The sequence below is a fragment of the Polypterus senegalus genome, chromosome 4, assembly GCF_016835505.1.
Source record: "Polypterus senegalus isolate Bchr_013 chromosome 4, ASM1683550v1, whole genome shotgun sequence".
Classification (NCBI taxonomy): domain Eukaryota; kingdom Metazoa; phylum Chordata; class Cladistia; order Polypteriformes; family Polypteridae; genus Polypterus; species Polypterus senegalus.
The window spans coordinates 122,767,826-122,784,265 of NC_053157.1; the positions used below are offsets into that span (position 1 = coordinate 122,767,826).

The 16,440-nt window shown below is 37.6% G+C and overlaps 1 protein-coding gene across 3 annotated transcripts in view; it reads right to left on the reverse strand.

Moving 5' to 3' along the window:
- Positions 1 to 3,014: 3,014 nt before the first annotated feature.
- adad1 (adenosine deaminase domain containing 1 (testis-specific)) overlaps positions 3,015 to 16,440 on the reverse strand; it is a 137,126-nt gene continuing 123,700 nt past the window's right edge. For 2 of the 3 annotated variants that reach the window (XM_039751235.1, XM_039751234.1), the window contains one exon: positions 3,015 to 3,205. In XM_039751235.1, the coding sequence (XP_039607169.1) occupies positions 3,092 to 3,205 (114 nt within the window). In that variant the 3' untranslated portion in view covers positions 3,015 to 3,091. The remainder of the gene's footprint in view (positions 3,206 to 16,440) is intronic. The other variant, XM_039751236.1, reaches the window with a different exon arrangement.

Below are 16,440 nucleotides of genomic sequence, written 5' to 3' on the forward strand. Positions count from 1 at the left end.
AGTGCTAAAATCTCAACTCTCCATTTGCAACAAAATACTACCTTTGTTGACATGCAGTTTTTGTCAATGCTCTTAAAAGTTTGTGAGCACTAATGAAATCATCTACAACAGTGCACTGGCATTCGCACAAGGTTGTTGCAGATAAGATAAAGGGGGATAATATATATTAAATTTGTTTCTTATTGAATCAGTTGAATGAAATTGTCTACACACACATACACAGTTGCATGGCAAGCATTTGCTGAATGTGTCTTCTTTGAGCTGCATCAAATTTTCACTCACTTCTGCAGACAGCCTTCATTTGCATAAACTGCCATGCCCCCTACTATGTGAGGTAACTGTCAGGCACATCAGCGAAATAGGGGATGTGGTGTGTTAGAATGTCCCCTTTGCTAAAGCATTACCCATGGCAAATATCAACAACAAAAAAAACAACAGGTGTTAGCTAATTTTGTTTTTCCTACAGCATCACCAAATTTCAAACAAATCAATCGAGGCATTTTGAAGATTTGGGGTATTCAGTTTTTCAAGGTTTTTTTTTTTTTACCTCTAAATAGGGATATATTGGAAAAGCCTTTTTTTTCTGTATACCTATTGCACTAGATATACACCCTGCTGAAATCTGTTTTCAGTTTAATATTGTTTGTCAATGTCAAAAAAGAAATTCAATTCATTGATTTAATGTTGTATAACAATAAAATGTAAAATCTTTCAATGGGTGAATCGGCACTGTAAATTCTGTAATAGTTATACTGGACCTTTTAGTGGGAGAAAGACCACTATAGATAAGGCTGCTCTCTAGATAAAAGACATTGCTTTGTACAGTTGCTCCTATTTAAGACACTTATCAATCCGGACAGCTGTAAATTTACTGTATATAGTTCTCTCCCCCCCGCCAGCTGAATACTTCTTATAGACACTGTAATCAAGGCCCAACAGCCAATAGACTAACACGCTTATTCCTTTAAAGCTGCTCATGATCATGATTAACTAAAGCTTTCCTATTGTCTGTTTTCAAATGTGACCCTTTGAGCATTGAGTTTGAAGAAGACATGTCATATTCCACCAGAGCTATTCAGAATTGTACATAGAACAGTAGATACTGTAAAGTTCCAGTTAGTGGAAGGGTGGCCACTTGGTGACGTAGTCTTTGTTTAGCCTTTTCCTCTTTTAGTAATGACCCAGAACCTATGTACACTAGAATCTTCTTCATTTCTAGCTGACCTTGTCTTAATATAATCAGACCTTACATTTTACTTCATGTATAACCACCAACACGCACAAATTCTCTGTGGGCTACCTGTAGGCAAAAGGAATTTCAATTATAATACAATATGAGAGACACTGTACAAAAAGAAGCACATCTGTAATGGGTTTATGGTAGCAAATTTTCATGGTCTAAAAAATGTGCAGAACCTACTAAAAAGGCAAATAAAATGTTAGGTTTGTGGTAATGCGTACCAACTGGCATTGGTAGCATAGTGTAATCGTTGAAGAATAATTTAACTATCAGGAACAATAGTTAAATAAAAAGGTACATACAGTTTTAAATATTGTAAAGTGTGTAGAAGTGGTGCCTCAAGCAAATATTCCTGACTCAATGTGTCTGTGCTGTGAAACAAAACATTCCAACATGTAGGATGTGTGAAGGCCTGCTCAGGTTGCCTTGCAACTTTTGGATTTGGTGTCCTCACAGTCTGATTGCTACTGCTGGAAAGAGATGTGAAGTGCCTTGAGAAGGAAAGCTGCGATTATTAATCACTGTAGTTACGTAAAAGCAATCCCAAGGATGGTAAAGCAGTCATCCATACCCATATAAAGCGGAAGAGGTTTAACTTACTGTGTAAGGTGTCGGCATGCATTAGTCCTGCATGGTTGCTTGTTTGTGCCTGCAGGAAATAAAGGTTTAAATATGAAGTCTCCTTAGACATGTCAGAAAGTGTGACATAAACACACCTATGTCTACCTCGATAGTTGAGTGAAATGAATGAGGTCAAGGATTGACTGACTAATCTTGCTGCATTTATTTAAGGAATTGCTGGCCAAAGGGGTCATCAGTTAACTGCCTGAGTGAGGATGAAAACTTACTGTTAAGTGATTTGGGCTTGTTTTTCTTTGTAGTTTTCACATATTAAAAAACTTTAATATATATATGCTCAGTCTGTATAATGGACCAGTCAGACCGTATCTGGAGTATTGTATGCAGTTCTGGTCACCATGGTAAAAGAAAGACTGAGGCAGAGAAGCACTTCTTTATGTAAAGAGTGGTGGGAATCTAGAACAAACTATTGAGCCATGTAGTTTAGGCAGAAACTTTAATAACCTTTAAGAAGTATCTGGATGAGACACTAGGGAAGTTAAACAAATGTGCCTGATGGACTGAATAGTCTCTCTCCTCTGGTTTGTCAATTTCTTATGTTTTTACCTGTCAGTTATAGGAATTAATGATGGCTCAGCTACCAAAACATTGCACCTCAAACTTTACAGGTAACCTTTTATACTGTCTAGTGTACTAAATTGAATCAAGATATACTTAAAGGTGTTACTTTCATTGAATATGAATAGTTCTGAACCATACTGTTGCCTTAAAGAAATGCCACTTCATGCTAAACAAACCTGATGACCTGCATTTTTTTTCTACTAAACATGTATTGTGTGGCACAGTGTAATTTGGCAAGTAAGAAAAGGAATGCATATTTTCAACTTGCAAAATATAACATTGTGTTAGTAAAATTAAATTCTTCAAATAAATACATATAATTTAACATCTGGAAACAATGTTTTTAATTATTTTATGGTAACATTTACTTTGCAAAATCACAAGGAGTCAGTATAACTCAAAGGTTCATTTTTATATAATATTCTACAAAATATATTTAATAGAACACATTTTATCAGCTTTTATAATTTTTTATGACAAAGTAATGCAATAATGCAATCGACAACAATCAAAATATTATCTTTATATTTTTTATAATAAAGTAATGCAAAAATGCAATTAAGATAGCAATCGAAATATGGTACAAGAAGAAAAACAGATTGTAAAGTGCTGTATTCCAGTTAGCAGAATTCTATTACAGACTCTCTTCTTTCAGATTGAGAACTGTTCAATCAGTGGTGATTTTGTTATCCAGGTGCCAAAACCATGCTGGTGTAGATAGGTCCTGAAGATATTTTTTGCCTCCTGATAAGCTTTGGCCATCACCTTAAAATATGGGAGTTGAAAAAGAATAAAGCATGTACATGTTAACATAAAAATACAAAGATATCTAGAAAAACACAGACACACAGATTTGGTTTATTGTTTTAACACTGAGATCTCCCAAGAAATTCTAACCAATAAGTCACATTAATAACTAAATACAACAGGTCAAACAATCATCAATTAAATATTACATTTTTATTACTTTGATGCCTTCATTGCCAAAATAATGACTCAACACAGCACTTTTCAATCCTTACAAAATTCACACCATTTTTCAGAAGACAGCAGTGCACAATCTCTAGAATTTAGAAATTATACGGTCAGGATTTTCTGCAGATGTCTGCTAGGATTTACCAATCAACAGCAACTAAAATCTCATGACTTGAGCAACTAATTCCCTGTCTGATGAAGAATATGGCTTTTACAAGCCGCAAATATTGCCTTATGTGAAACAGAAAACAGGAGGCTAAAATCATGTCCCTTCATAACCACCAAGGAATAATTAATTACTGTGTTTCTATCTAATTCACCTTACACACACACTGTGATAAACAAAACTATACTTTTAAATCAGTAATGATGCATTTACAATTCAAATAAATAGAACACAAACACAAGTTTTCATAATAATTAAAGTGAAACTGTCAACATAAAAGCAGAATAGTGCAAAGTTTGGACTGCCTCTTTATACATGTGATATACATAAGAAACCAAAATAAAATAATTTTAAATTAAATAAATTAAACAGAGTGCTTTGTTTACCATCTTTTTAAGAGTAGTCATTAAATCAAACAAATAAACATTATTTATTGAGCTATTATTTACTGTATTATGTACTCTATTGTGCAGTGCTGGTTTAATCAATGATGGATGACAGACCTGGTGTTTAGGACTCCACTCTCTTGATTTGCAATGTGGAATGTCAGTTGAGTGCTCCAGACAGGAGAAGTCAATTAAATACCACCATATGGAACAAAACTATGTTAGTTAACTGTGTGTTGGCTGAGGTCACTAATTTGCTGACACTGCAAAGATAATAATAAAAGAAATACCAGTAATATGGCTGTTATACATATAAATAATGGACTACTGAGACCATATCTGGAGTAATGTATGCAGTTCTGGTCACGATGCTAAAAGAAAGACTGAGGCCAAGAAGTTTATGCAAAAAGTGGTGGGAATCTAAAAACACACTACTGAGCCATGTAGTTTAAGCAGAAACTTTTAAAACCTTTGAGAATTATCTGGATGAGATATTGGACAGTTGAAGAAATGAGCCTGATAGACTGAATAGTCTCTTCTGGTTTGTCAATTTCTTATGTTTTTACCTGAAAGTTATAGGAATTAATGAAGGCTCAGCTACCAAAACACTGCATCTCAAACTTTCCAGCTAACCTTATTGTGTAGTGTATTTTTCTAGTGATTTGCAAAAGGGATGTGGTTGTTGTAACACAATGATGAAATTATTGTCAGGGAAAAATGTTCTTTTAGATTCACTTACAGTGGACCCTTGACTTACAAACTCATTTCATTCGTGAGGGCTGGTTGTAATTCAAGTTGGCTGTAAGTCAAGACTGTTTCCCATAAGAAATAATGGAAATACCCATAATGCGCTCCGAACCTCCCACAGCAACACTTACTTAACCTTTTCATAATAAAAAAGGGTTATATAATGCGCATAATTTACCAAAACACCAATAATTTTTCTAATGTACTAACCAAAAAGTTATAAAAAGTGCCTAGCCTACCAGAAACAACAATTTCATACTGTACTCACCATTTAATTTGACATCTTTGGGCTGCAGGAAGGAAGGAGGAGAAGAATGAAACGGAAGGTGGTTATTGTTTAGAGGAGCCTCCTTATGCAACTCTTTTCTTTGTAAAATTGTCGAGATGGTGGATTTCGACATGCTGTATATATTAGCAAGATCAGTCATGAACGCCATTCTCATATTTCCACACAATTTCCTTCTTCGTTTTTGATTGTGATCGCTGTTTCTCAAGTTAATAATGACAGTAGTAGAGCACTCAGTTCAAAGCTGGCCGTGTTGTGGACTGCTGTAATAATACACTCCAAAGCAAGCCGGTGCTGACTCAGCCCGATGACATCGTCATGTGCCGTGCCAGCCCGCTAGCTAACATCCCTTAACAATCGCTTTCTTTACTTTCGTTACCTTCTCTTCCTTCCTTAGCAATTATGCGTCTTGCTTGCCATGGTCCTAGTGAATTATATATATAGATAAAACACTGCACTGACCAAAATTACGTCCACAAACACATGTATCTGGGCTCCGACTGACGCTTACGAACGCTCTTGGTTGTTTGTTTACAATCGCACAAACGGATACATGTGACCGCATTCGGGTCGTAACGCAAGAGGTTGGTCGTAAATCAAAACAAAAATTTCGGTCGTAAATCAAGTTGTTCGCATGTCAGGCCGGTCGTATGTCAAGGGTCGAGTGTACTTGCTTTTGCCTTCAAAGATTTTTTTAATGCATTTAAATTACTCTTGAATAGTGAGATTTAATCTGACAGCCTGTCCTAGAGACCTAAAGTTGTTAATGTTTAGGACTACAGACATTTACTTGAAAGGCAGGTCACAGCAGATTTCTCAGATGATCTTATGGTGAGCTATATTTGAAAACTAAAACTCACAGATGCTTTCATATAAAGCAGTGCTAGGAGGCCCTGTAAGTAGTACTGTGAGAATGCTTTTTGCTTTAGTTTAAAATTGTACATAAATATATTTTTAATATATGCTTAGTTTTAATATATCACGCTTAGTTAATCAATTCGAAGAGATGCATTTACAAGAATGGAATCACTCAAAGTCAAAATCACGAAAATGTCTCCTCAGTTAAAGCACACTCTTGATATTAAACTTGATTCTTTAGCCCAGAAAACCACTGCCACATCATTACCTTCTACACAAGTGTTGTTTTAAACAATCGACACTTGAAAGAATCCTACAAAGTTTAGATGAACTAGAGTTCGAAAGGCAGGCACGGTCAGTAACTACCTCAGGACAGCAATTGCTCTACGGACACAATCTTATTGATATGTTATTTCAGAATCAAGCAGAAAATCAAAAAAAAAATCAAGCCGAATATCAAAAAAATCAATCCGCATGCCAGAAAGTAATTACTGAATTGGCTAAATCGCTAACTGATCAAAAGATAACACCTGCTCCAGCACCTTCTGCGTCGCATGGTGAAGTACCACACCCTTTATTCTCAGGTGACCCATTGGCTTATGCAGACTTTATTAGGGCCTTTGATAATGCTGTTGGGGATGTGTTAGAAAACCGTCAAGATAAATTAGATTAGATCCAGAGGTTCTCCTCAAGAAATGATTAAAGGCTGTTCACGAATGTTACCAGATGCAGGCTACTTAGAAGCCAGAAGGTTGCTTGAAAGATATTATGGCAATGAGTTACTCGTAGCAGACGCATATCTCAATAAAGCATTGAAATGGCCTCAGATAAAGCAAAATGATGGGGAGGCTCTGAGACATTATTCTAACTTCCTCTCAATCTGCATGAATACTATGAATGATTCAGGGAACGGTGGAGAATTAAATAAAAGTCATAATGTGTGTGCTGTGCTTAAGAAACTTCCATTTTCTCTAAGAAACGAATGGATAAGGTATGCTTACAATCTTCGAGAACATAAAATGAGACCCGGCATACCTGAACTAATTAATTTTTTGCGTAACGAAGTTAAAATGCTTTTAGACCCTGTACATAATGCTGTTTCACAAGGTCACACTTGTATAGAAAAAAAAGAAAAGACAGAGAAAGCCAAGCCTCCTCAGAAGTCAGGACAGAGATCAGGAGGTATTTTCACCATCAATATTTTGATGCTGCTGAAAAGGAGACTTAAGAAATCTCTGTTAAAAAGACTGTTAATGATACATGTGCATTTAAAAAGCCTTGTATATTCTGTAATGGCCAGCATATCCTTGCTGAATGTAGTAAAATCAAAGAACTGCCACATAAAGAAAGAATTGACTTTTTAAAATCTAAAGGTTTATGTTTTCGCTGTCTCAAATAATTTTGGGAAAATTGCAGCTACACCGCTGGTTGAACTGCAGGGTACACATTTTGATGCGTAGTATTCAGAAACTGATATCATTAAATTTTTCACAAACACATTAAGCAAGAATTAGCATCATATGAAGTTGCCTTGAGAAATCAAAGTTGATCGCTTAGCGGGTGGTGGAAACTCAAAGCACATGGTCACTTAGTGATTCAGCTGAACGCGGAAACGCTTAAGTACCGAAGTTACTACAGAAACGGAGAAGATGATATCAGCACTAAACGTAAATTCTATCTGCTCTTTGCCTGTTGAGGGCACATTCATATGCTGTGTGTCCTGCAGCATGTACAGTTCAGGTTTTCCGGCCGACAGCGTAGACAGCTTCACCAGCCAAAAGTGTTTAGGTAATTTAGAGTTGGTTGGGAAAATACGCGAATTGGAGGACCGTGTTAGGAACCTGATAGTAATTAGGCAAACTGAAAATTGAATCGACTCGGTTTGTTTTAACAATTCGGCTACTTCTGAATCGGCTTCAATCTCTCCAGGTCCCACTGTAGTCAGTGCACAGCCAAAGTCAGCAGCACCAATTCAGCCACAGGGCGAGTGAGTAACAGTAAGACGGGGGTCTAAGAAGCCAAAATTTAGTCCCTCGGCACCCAGGTCACCAATTCAGACCCAGAACAGATTCTCTGCACTCTGCAGTGCGCCTCTGACAACTGAGAATAAGAAAGTGCTCATAATTGGCGATTCCATAGTATGGAATGTTAGAATTCCAAACTATGTTAAACCAGCAGTTAATGTTAAATGCCTCGCAGGGGCCAAGATTTCTGACATAGAGGCCGCATTGGACTGTGCCGCCGATGATGAAGTATCTACCTTATTGCTGCATGTCGGCAATAATGATATTTATTTACAGCAATCTGAGGTATTAAAGAGGAACTTCATATCTCTATGAACCAAAGCTAAAAGAAAATGTCGGAATTTAGTTGCATCTGGCCCCTTACCAAGATTAGAGGGGATGTGATTTATAGCAAATTGCATTCCATTCACTGCTGGCTAGAAATCTGGTGTGCAAATAAAAGCACAGTGTTTGTGAACAACTGGGATGACTTTTGGCAAGGCCTGGATTTTTCAAAAAAGATGGTCTTCATCCTAACTGGAGGTGATCTTATGTATTATCCCAAAATATGGCAGCAAAACTGCCTGGCTGACTGATTAGAGCATCATCCAGGCCACAGTCATGTGATCTTAAATCACAGGCTGTTGTTTATCCCACCTGTTACTATCCTGAAGCTGTTACCCATAATTCCCTGTTGTGGGGCATCCAGTAAATTTAGTCTTGACGCAAACCTTAAATTACTTGATAACCAAAAAATAAGGTGTATAATTAGACCAAGGGATAAAACTAGACCCTCCACCAGGGGCATCTGTAATAGAAATTTACTTCAAATTAAAACAAAAAATATATCACCAGTTCAGAAAGAAGCATGCAGTTTTAAATGCTGCTTATTGAATGTTCACTCCCTTGGCAGTAAAGCTGTTTTGGTAAATGATGTTATATAAAGTACAAAATCTGATCTGTGTCTCCTCACTGAAACCTGGCTTAGTAAATGTGACACTGTTCCCCTAGCTGAGGTGTCACCAGATGGATACTCGTTCCTTCATAAGTCTAGAGATTCTGGTCGAGGGGGAGGCCTAGGAATAATTCATTGTAACAAAATGCATATCATATCTAAAAATGTAGGCGACTTCACATCTTTTGAGGCATTCATCTTAAATATTACAACAGATTCCAACACAATTATAGTGCTAGTCTACAGACTACCAGGGCCATATTCATTGTTTACGACTTAGTTTAGCCACCTTTTATCTGATTTGGCTATAAATTATAATCACATAGTACTAATGGGGGATTTTAATGTACATATTGATGTGGAAACTGACACTTTTAGCAAATGTTTTACTTATTTGTTAAATTCAGTACGATTTTATCAGATTGTCAAAAGTCCAACTCATAATCATAACCACACAGATTTTAATTAGAATGTACAAAGTTGAAATTCAAAATTTAAATAAAAAAAGTAAACATCAAAGTCAAAGTTTAATATTGAAGTCAGTGCAATGCAAGTCCGGTTTGACCGTTTTAAAGGATGGCTTTGAGGAGTCAGTCTTCTAAGAGGGCTACATCTGCAGAAGATGACAGCTAATCCAGCACCTCCAAATCTGGGTCACTGAACTGGAAGAGAGTTGCCTGGGCCAGGTGTCCTTTAGAGTGATATTTAGGCATTAAACTAAAAACTGTGGAGTTCAGTGTGATGTTTGTAGTTGGGTGCAAAATTGGCTCACATACAGGTAGCAGAGGGTTATGAGGCGAGGGTGGTGTTCCACTGGGGTCAGTGCTATGGCCACTGCATTTTTGAATATATATAAATGATTTGGACAGGAATACAAGTAACAAGCTGGTTAAGTTTGTAGATGATATCAAACTAGGTCAGGGGTCCTCAATCCCAGTCCTGGAGAGCCGCAGTGGCTGCAGGTTTTTGTTCTGACCTAGTTGCTTAATTAGAAAGCAATTCTTGCCAATAAAGCACTAACAAGCTATGAAATTAAATTAACTCTGCTATGTCAGGTCATTCTCATATCCTAGATTTTCTTTCCCTTTCTATCATGCAAATGATTTGAAGGCTAAAATGGGCGAGTAATTCTCAGTCCTTCACTTTTTTCTCTTCATTTTTCTTCCAAGTACTTAATTAAACCCAATAGTGCAGATAAATACACACAGGTGTAAATGTAAATAAGCTAAATGGAGAAATGCTGCTCTCTCTTGTCATTTGCATGTTATTGATAATAAGAAGCAATTAAAATAGCTGTTTAAGACAAAATTAAGCAATAAGGACTCAAAATCACTAAAGTGAAGCAGAAGTGTTACTTTAGCAATAAGTGCTTTTATTAAGCAACTGGGTTGGAGCAAAAACCTGCAGCCACTGCGGCTCTCCAGGACCGTGATTGAGGACCCCTGAACTAGGTGAATTGCCAGATAATCTAGAATCTGTTGAATCATTGTAGAGGTACTTGGACATCATACAGACTTGGGAATATTTGTGGCAGATGAAATTTAATGTAAATTAATTTAAAGTATTAGAATAGAAACAGGAAATAAAAATGTTAAGTCTGAATTCACAATGGGTGGTCTGAAAATTTAGAGTACACTTTATGAGAATGAGTTAGAAGGTGTAGTGGACTTGACACTATCAACTGCCAGGCAGTGTTCAGAAGCCATTAAAAAGGCTAACAGAATGTAAGGTTGTAGCGGATGCAACATGTGCTATAATTTCGTGGGCAGTTTGCTGCTCCTTAGTGTGCATTGCAGGGAAAGTGGACAGTGTAAATACACCTTTAAGGGGGAGGTCATAACACGGTCAGGGCTGTTGGTGCTGAAGACTTAAAAACCGGAAAAGAAGGGGGGAGAGAGAGAGAGAGAGAGACATCTTGTGGTGGAGCAAAGAAAAGAGAAGAGGTAGCGCCAAGTAAAATATCTGCTGGAAAAAGTTTTTTTTTTTTTGAAGACTCAGCGACACAAGGGAGACGGCGTCTCTAAAGACAGACTTTTTTTCTTTGGTTTCGCTGACGATTACTTGGACCATTAGGACTGAACTTTTTTGTTATCGGCTTGACGGCCGGCGTATTCCGGTATGGTTTCTCTTTGCCCTAAACAGTTAAGGACAGTAAACCTATTTGGACAAACTGGTTTCTCCTATTCATGAACATTGCACTTCTAAACCGGGAGGGGTGGTTTCAATTGAAATGTACTTGTTTTGTTTGTTTTTTTTTATATGTAAAATATATGTGTTATTCTTTTGCCTCTTCTTTATTTTTTGATATGGCTTGTAGTTTAATGCTGAGCTGGGACTTGTGGTGAGGGGTCAAATAAAAGGACGAGCGTTGGTCACATTGCCGATAGATTTTCAACATTGAACTGCTTTGCTCCAGCAGTTTTCTAATCGTGTGTTAACCCGGGGCGGTTGTTCTCCCAGGGCAGTGGTACAAGGTTATATAGCATGATGTGTAGAGTACAACTTCAAAAAGGTTACGCTCAAATTTACAGTGCACTGGTGAGAGCTCTCCTGGAGTATGGCATCCAGTTTTTGTACAAAATGACCTAGCAGCGATGCAAATTTGAAGAGAGGAGCAGCTAGGCTGATTCTAGGGCTACTGGGGATGAATTATGAGGAAAGATTAACTCTTGTAGGGTGGATGTCGACTTTTGCCGATGGGAGGGTTTAACCCATTTATGTCTCGTGTTCCATTATTGGAACGATAGTCACATTGGAGTCATTTATATCCTACTACTCAAGGCCATCGTCGGGCTTCAACTTTTCATGCACGTCTGCTTCCTGGGGGTACACCTTATCACGTCGTGCACAGAGTGAGTCAGTGTGCTGCAGATATTGGTGTGCTGGGATCTCCTCAAGAAGTGATGTGAATTTTCTCACATTTTTGAAGAACCAACCTGAAGACAGGTAGATATAACTTTAGAATGGAATAAATTTTTTTCTCTTCAAATTCTTGTTCTTTATATTTTTCAATGCAACATATGTGAATTTCATGCACAAACTCAAACATTTCAACCTTAGGCATAAATGGGTTAAGGGAGCCTTTTGACATCCAGGGTAGAAGGCAATAATCAGCTGTAAACGGCGACAATACTCACCATTACGTTAAAGGTATTCCCCTCTTTGCTTGGAGGAATGTTAGACTCACTGACTCGGCATCTAATCCCTGCGTGTACATGAGTTACAAAACGTAAACAATGGCAAGATGACATCTCTTGAGGGAGCGAAGCGAGTGCAGAAAACAAAATACTCAATAGACGATATTTTGCACATCATCGCTGAGTAGGACTCTGATTTTGTTGAGATTGATCAGGAGATCGAGCAGGAGAATGAGGAATTGGCATCAGTTGATCAGACCCCAGCCGATGCTGCCCCAGCTAAGCGACTGCCAGCTAAGTGCATTTGCGCAGCCGATCCACCTACAGCAAAATTTGCCTGGAAGGAATACCCAGACATCAATCCGTGGGAGCCAACCTGGCTACCGGACTTCACAAGACAGCATCGCTTGCTGTTGGACACGACAGATTACCAGCCACTGGACTATTTCAAGCTGTTCTTTCCTGAGGTTGCCTTTCAGCTACTATCAGACGAGACAAACAGGTATGCCAAGCAATTTTTTTGGAATCGTAGGGTGTGCTTGCATCACATTCTCATTTTTCAAAGTGAAAACCCAGAAGAAAAGATGAGAAAAAGGGCTTTGTGGCACAACAAATAAAGATGGGACTGGACTGGCGATATAACTTCAAGGAGCAATTTTCCAAATGTGTTTTGTCGTCTGGTGATTATAGATTAAACAAAAAATACGCACAGAGTGGAGCTAATAAAAATAACTTAATTTCCATCTCAAATACCCATAATGCACATACAATTCAGTTCTGCTCTTCCGAAACATTAAATATGGCTTTATTAAATGTTAGAGCATTAACCAACAAGACGTTTTCCATCAACGATCTTATTAGTGATAGGAAAATTTATTTTATTGTACTAAGTGAAACGTGGCTTAGCTCTGATGGTGAGGCTATTTTAATCGAATCTACGCCTCTGAATTACAGCTTCACTCTTGTGGATCACCAAAGTAAGAAAGGCGGCAGTTTAGCAAACATTTATTTCAGCCAGTTAAAGTGTAAAGATGTCGGCTTTGGCAAATTCAAGTCCTTTGAGTATCTTGCCGTTGTTATTCTTGGAGTTTCTAGTATTATCCGTGTATAGACCTCCTAAACACAATGCATCTTTCTTTGAGGAATTCTCAGACTTGGTGTCAATTGCAATTATGCACTATGACACGTTCCTAATAGTCGGTGATATCAATAATCAGTGTGACCCAAAAGTAAAAGAATTCATGAACCTCATGGACTCTTGATTTGAGCCAGCACAATAGTCAGCCTACACTCAATGCAGGTCATATGTTAGACTTAGTAATTACAAAAGGAATAAAAGATGATGTGAAGCAGATCATTGATATTGGTCTAATCAGACCATTTTCTCATACTATTTAATATAGAAATAATGATAGAAAATATTCACAAAAAACATATTAAGAAATGCTTCTTTGATTCATCAGCAGCTTCAAAATTTACAAACATTCTAAGCAACCAGTTCATTTGTAGTGCTTACTACAATAGTGAGAATAATGTAAATAGTAAGATGGAAAGTTTTAATAAGGTGAGAGCTGCCGCTGACATAGTCGCACCTGAAAAGAGAGTTAAAAAATCTTCTAGGACTGTTATACCATGGAACACCCAAAGAGTGTCTGATCTAAAGAGAACATGCCGAAGAGATGAGCGTAAATGGAGAAAAACTAAACTGATTATCCACTATGATCTACTGAAGGTTAAAATAACAGAATACAACAACATAGTCCGTCCTGAGAGGCGGTGTTATTTCTCTAGAATTATAAATAACAACCTAGTAATACCAGAATCTTGTTCTTTACAATTGATCGTCTGCTAAACCCAGGTCACTCAATGGAATGCCTCCAAAATACTTCCAGTGAAACTTGTGAGGATTTTGCTGTATTTTTTAATCAAAAAATTAATGCTGTTAGAAATAATATAGTACACCTCCCCAATACTGATCCTCTTAAACAGCGGTACTGCATTATAAACAAATTAAGTTCTTTCACTAGGATAGATTTATCTGATTTATATAAAATAATTTTTCAACTGAGACCCTCCCACCTGCGTCCTTGACCCAATACGAACAAATTTTTTCAAAGTAGTATTGGGCGTGCTAATTGATAGTATTCTTGACATAGTAAACTCATCATTAGATATGGGGGTCTTCCCAGACAGTCTTAAGACTGATGTGACTGATGTAATTAAACCCCTGCTCAAGAAAAATAATCTTGACTCCTCTGCTTTTGAAAATTTTAGACCTATTTCTAACCTGCCTTTAAGTAAAATTCTAGAGAAGGCAGTCATTATGCATCTCAATTATCACCTGCCATTCTTGATAAGTTTGAGTTGGGTTTCAGAACAATGAGTGAGTGAGCAAGCAAGAGAGCGTGACAAACACACACAGGCGCGAGAGAGAGGCACACAAACAGGTGCGAGACAGAGGCACACACACAGGCACGTGCTAGAGAGAGACACACAGGAGCTCCAGGCTCAGAAGAGAGACACACACAGGGCTCCAGGCTCGTGAAAGTAAGACACACAAAGGCGTGAGAGAGACACATGCACACACAAAGAGAGAGTGGCGGCGGGTGAGAGAGGGAGGGCTTGGCGTATATTGTTTTTGTTTTCAGTTCTGTTTACAGCGATCGGTTCATAGCATGCATTGTGGCAATGTTACTTTTCTTGGTGGTTTATTAAATTATGGATTTTTCAAATGTTATTTTTGCCAATAGGAATTCGCCAGGCTAATACAGTGGAGCACTTTAAAAAACTGCTGAAAACACATTACTTTAACATGGCTTTCTCCTAACTTCACTTTAACTTAATACTGATACTCTGTATGTTCAATTTATCATAACTATTCATAGTGGCTCTAAAATCCGTACTGACCCCTACTCTCTCTCTGTTTCTTTTCCGGTTTCTTTGTGGTGGTGGCACCTACTCAAAGCATCATGATGCTCCAACATTGATGGACTGAAAGCCAGAAGTCTACGTGACCATCATCATCAAGTCCTTCCATGAGAACCCTAAATACAAAGAGGACTGGTTCATTTATGTTAGGTAGATTGCCCAGAGGGGACTGGGCGGTCTCTTGGTCTGGAATCCCTGCAGATTTTTTTTTTTCTCCAGCCGTCTGGAGTTTTTTAGTTTTTTCTGTCCACCGGACCTTACTTATTCTATGTTAATTAATGTTGACTTATTTTTATTTTTTATTGTGTCTTCTATTTTTCTATTCTTCATTTTGTAAAGCACTTTGAGCTACATTTATTTTGTACGAAAATGTGCTATATAAATAAATGTTGTTGTTGTTGTTTTTCCCTGTGCTTAAAGCTCATTAAAAAAAGTGTTTTTAGCGAGCGGTTCCTAGCACTATAGCTCAAACTATTGCAGTGTTAGTTTTCTCTGTTGCTCAAGGTTTTCTCAGTGTTATTCAATGTTTTTACATTTAGTTTACTATTACGCTGGGCATTCTATGGTATAATTAACTATATTTGTGATTAAAAACCAAAAAAAAAAAAATGATAAATTATATTATATTATATTATATATATATATATATATATATATATATATACATACACACACACACACACAGTGGTGTGAAAAACTCTTTTGCATGTTTGTCACACAAAATGTTTCTGATCATCAAGCACATTTAACCATTAGTCAAATATAACACAAGTAAACACAAAATGCAGTTTTTAAATGATGGTTTTTATTATTTAGGGAGAAATAAAATCCAAACCTACATGGCCCTGTGTGAAAAAGTAATTGCCCCCTTGTTAAAAAATAACCTAACTGTGGCGTATCACACCCGAGTTCAATTTCCGTAGCCACCCCCAGGCCTGATTACTGCCACACCTGTTTCAATCAAGAAATCACTTAAATAGGAGCTGCCTGACACAGAGAAGTAGACCAAAAGCACCTCAAAAGCTAGACATCATGCCAAGATCCAAAGAAATTCAGGAACAAATGAGAACAGAAGTAATTGAGATCTATCAGTCTGGTAAAGGTTATAAAGCCATTTCTAAAGCTTTGGGACTCCAGCGAACCACAGTGAGAGCCATTATTCACAAATGGCAAAAACATGGAACAGTGGTGAACCTTCCCAGGAGTGGAAAATTACCCCAAGAGCGCAGAGACGACTCATCCGAGAGGTCACAAAAGACCCCAGGACAACGTCTAAAGAACTGCAGGCCTAACTTGCCTCAATTAAGGTCAGTGTTCACGACTCCACCATAAGAAAGAGACTGGGCAAAACGGCCTGCATGGCAGATTTCCAAGACGCAAACCACTGTTAAGCAAAAAGAACATTAGGGCTTGTCTCAATTTTGCTAAGAAACATCTCAATGATTGCCAAGACTTTTGGGAAAATACCTTGTGGACTGATGAGACAAAAGTTGAACTTTTTGAAAGGCAAATGTCCTGTTACATCTGGCGTAAAAGGAACACAGCATTTCAGAAAAAGA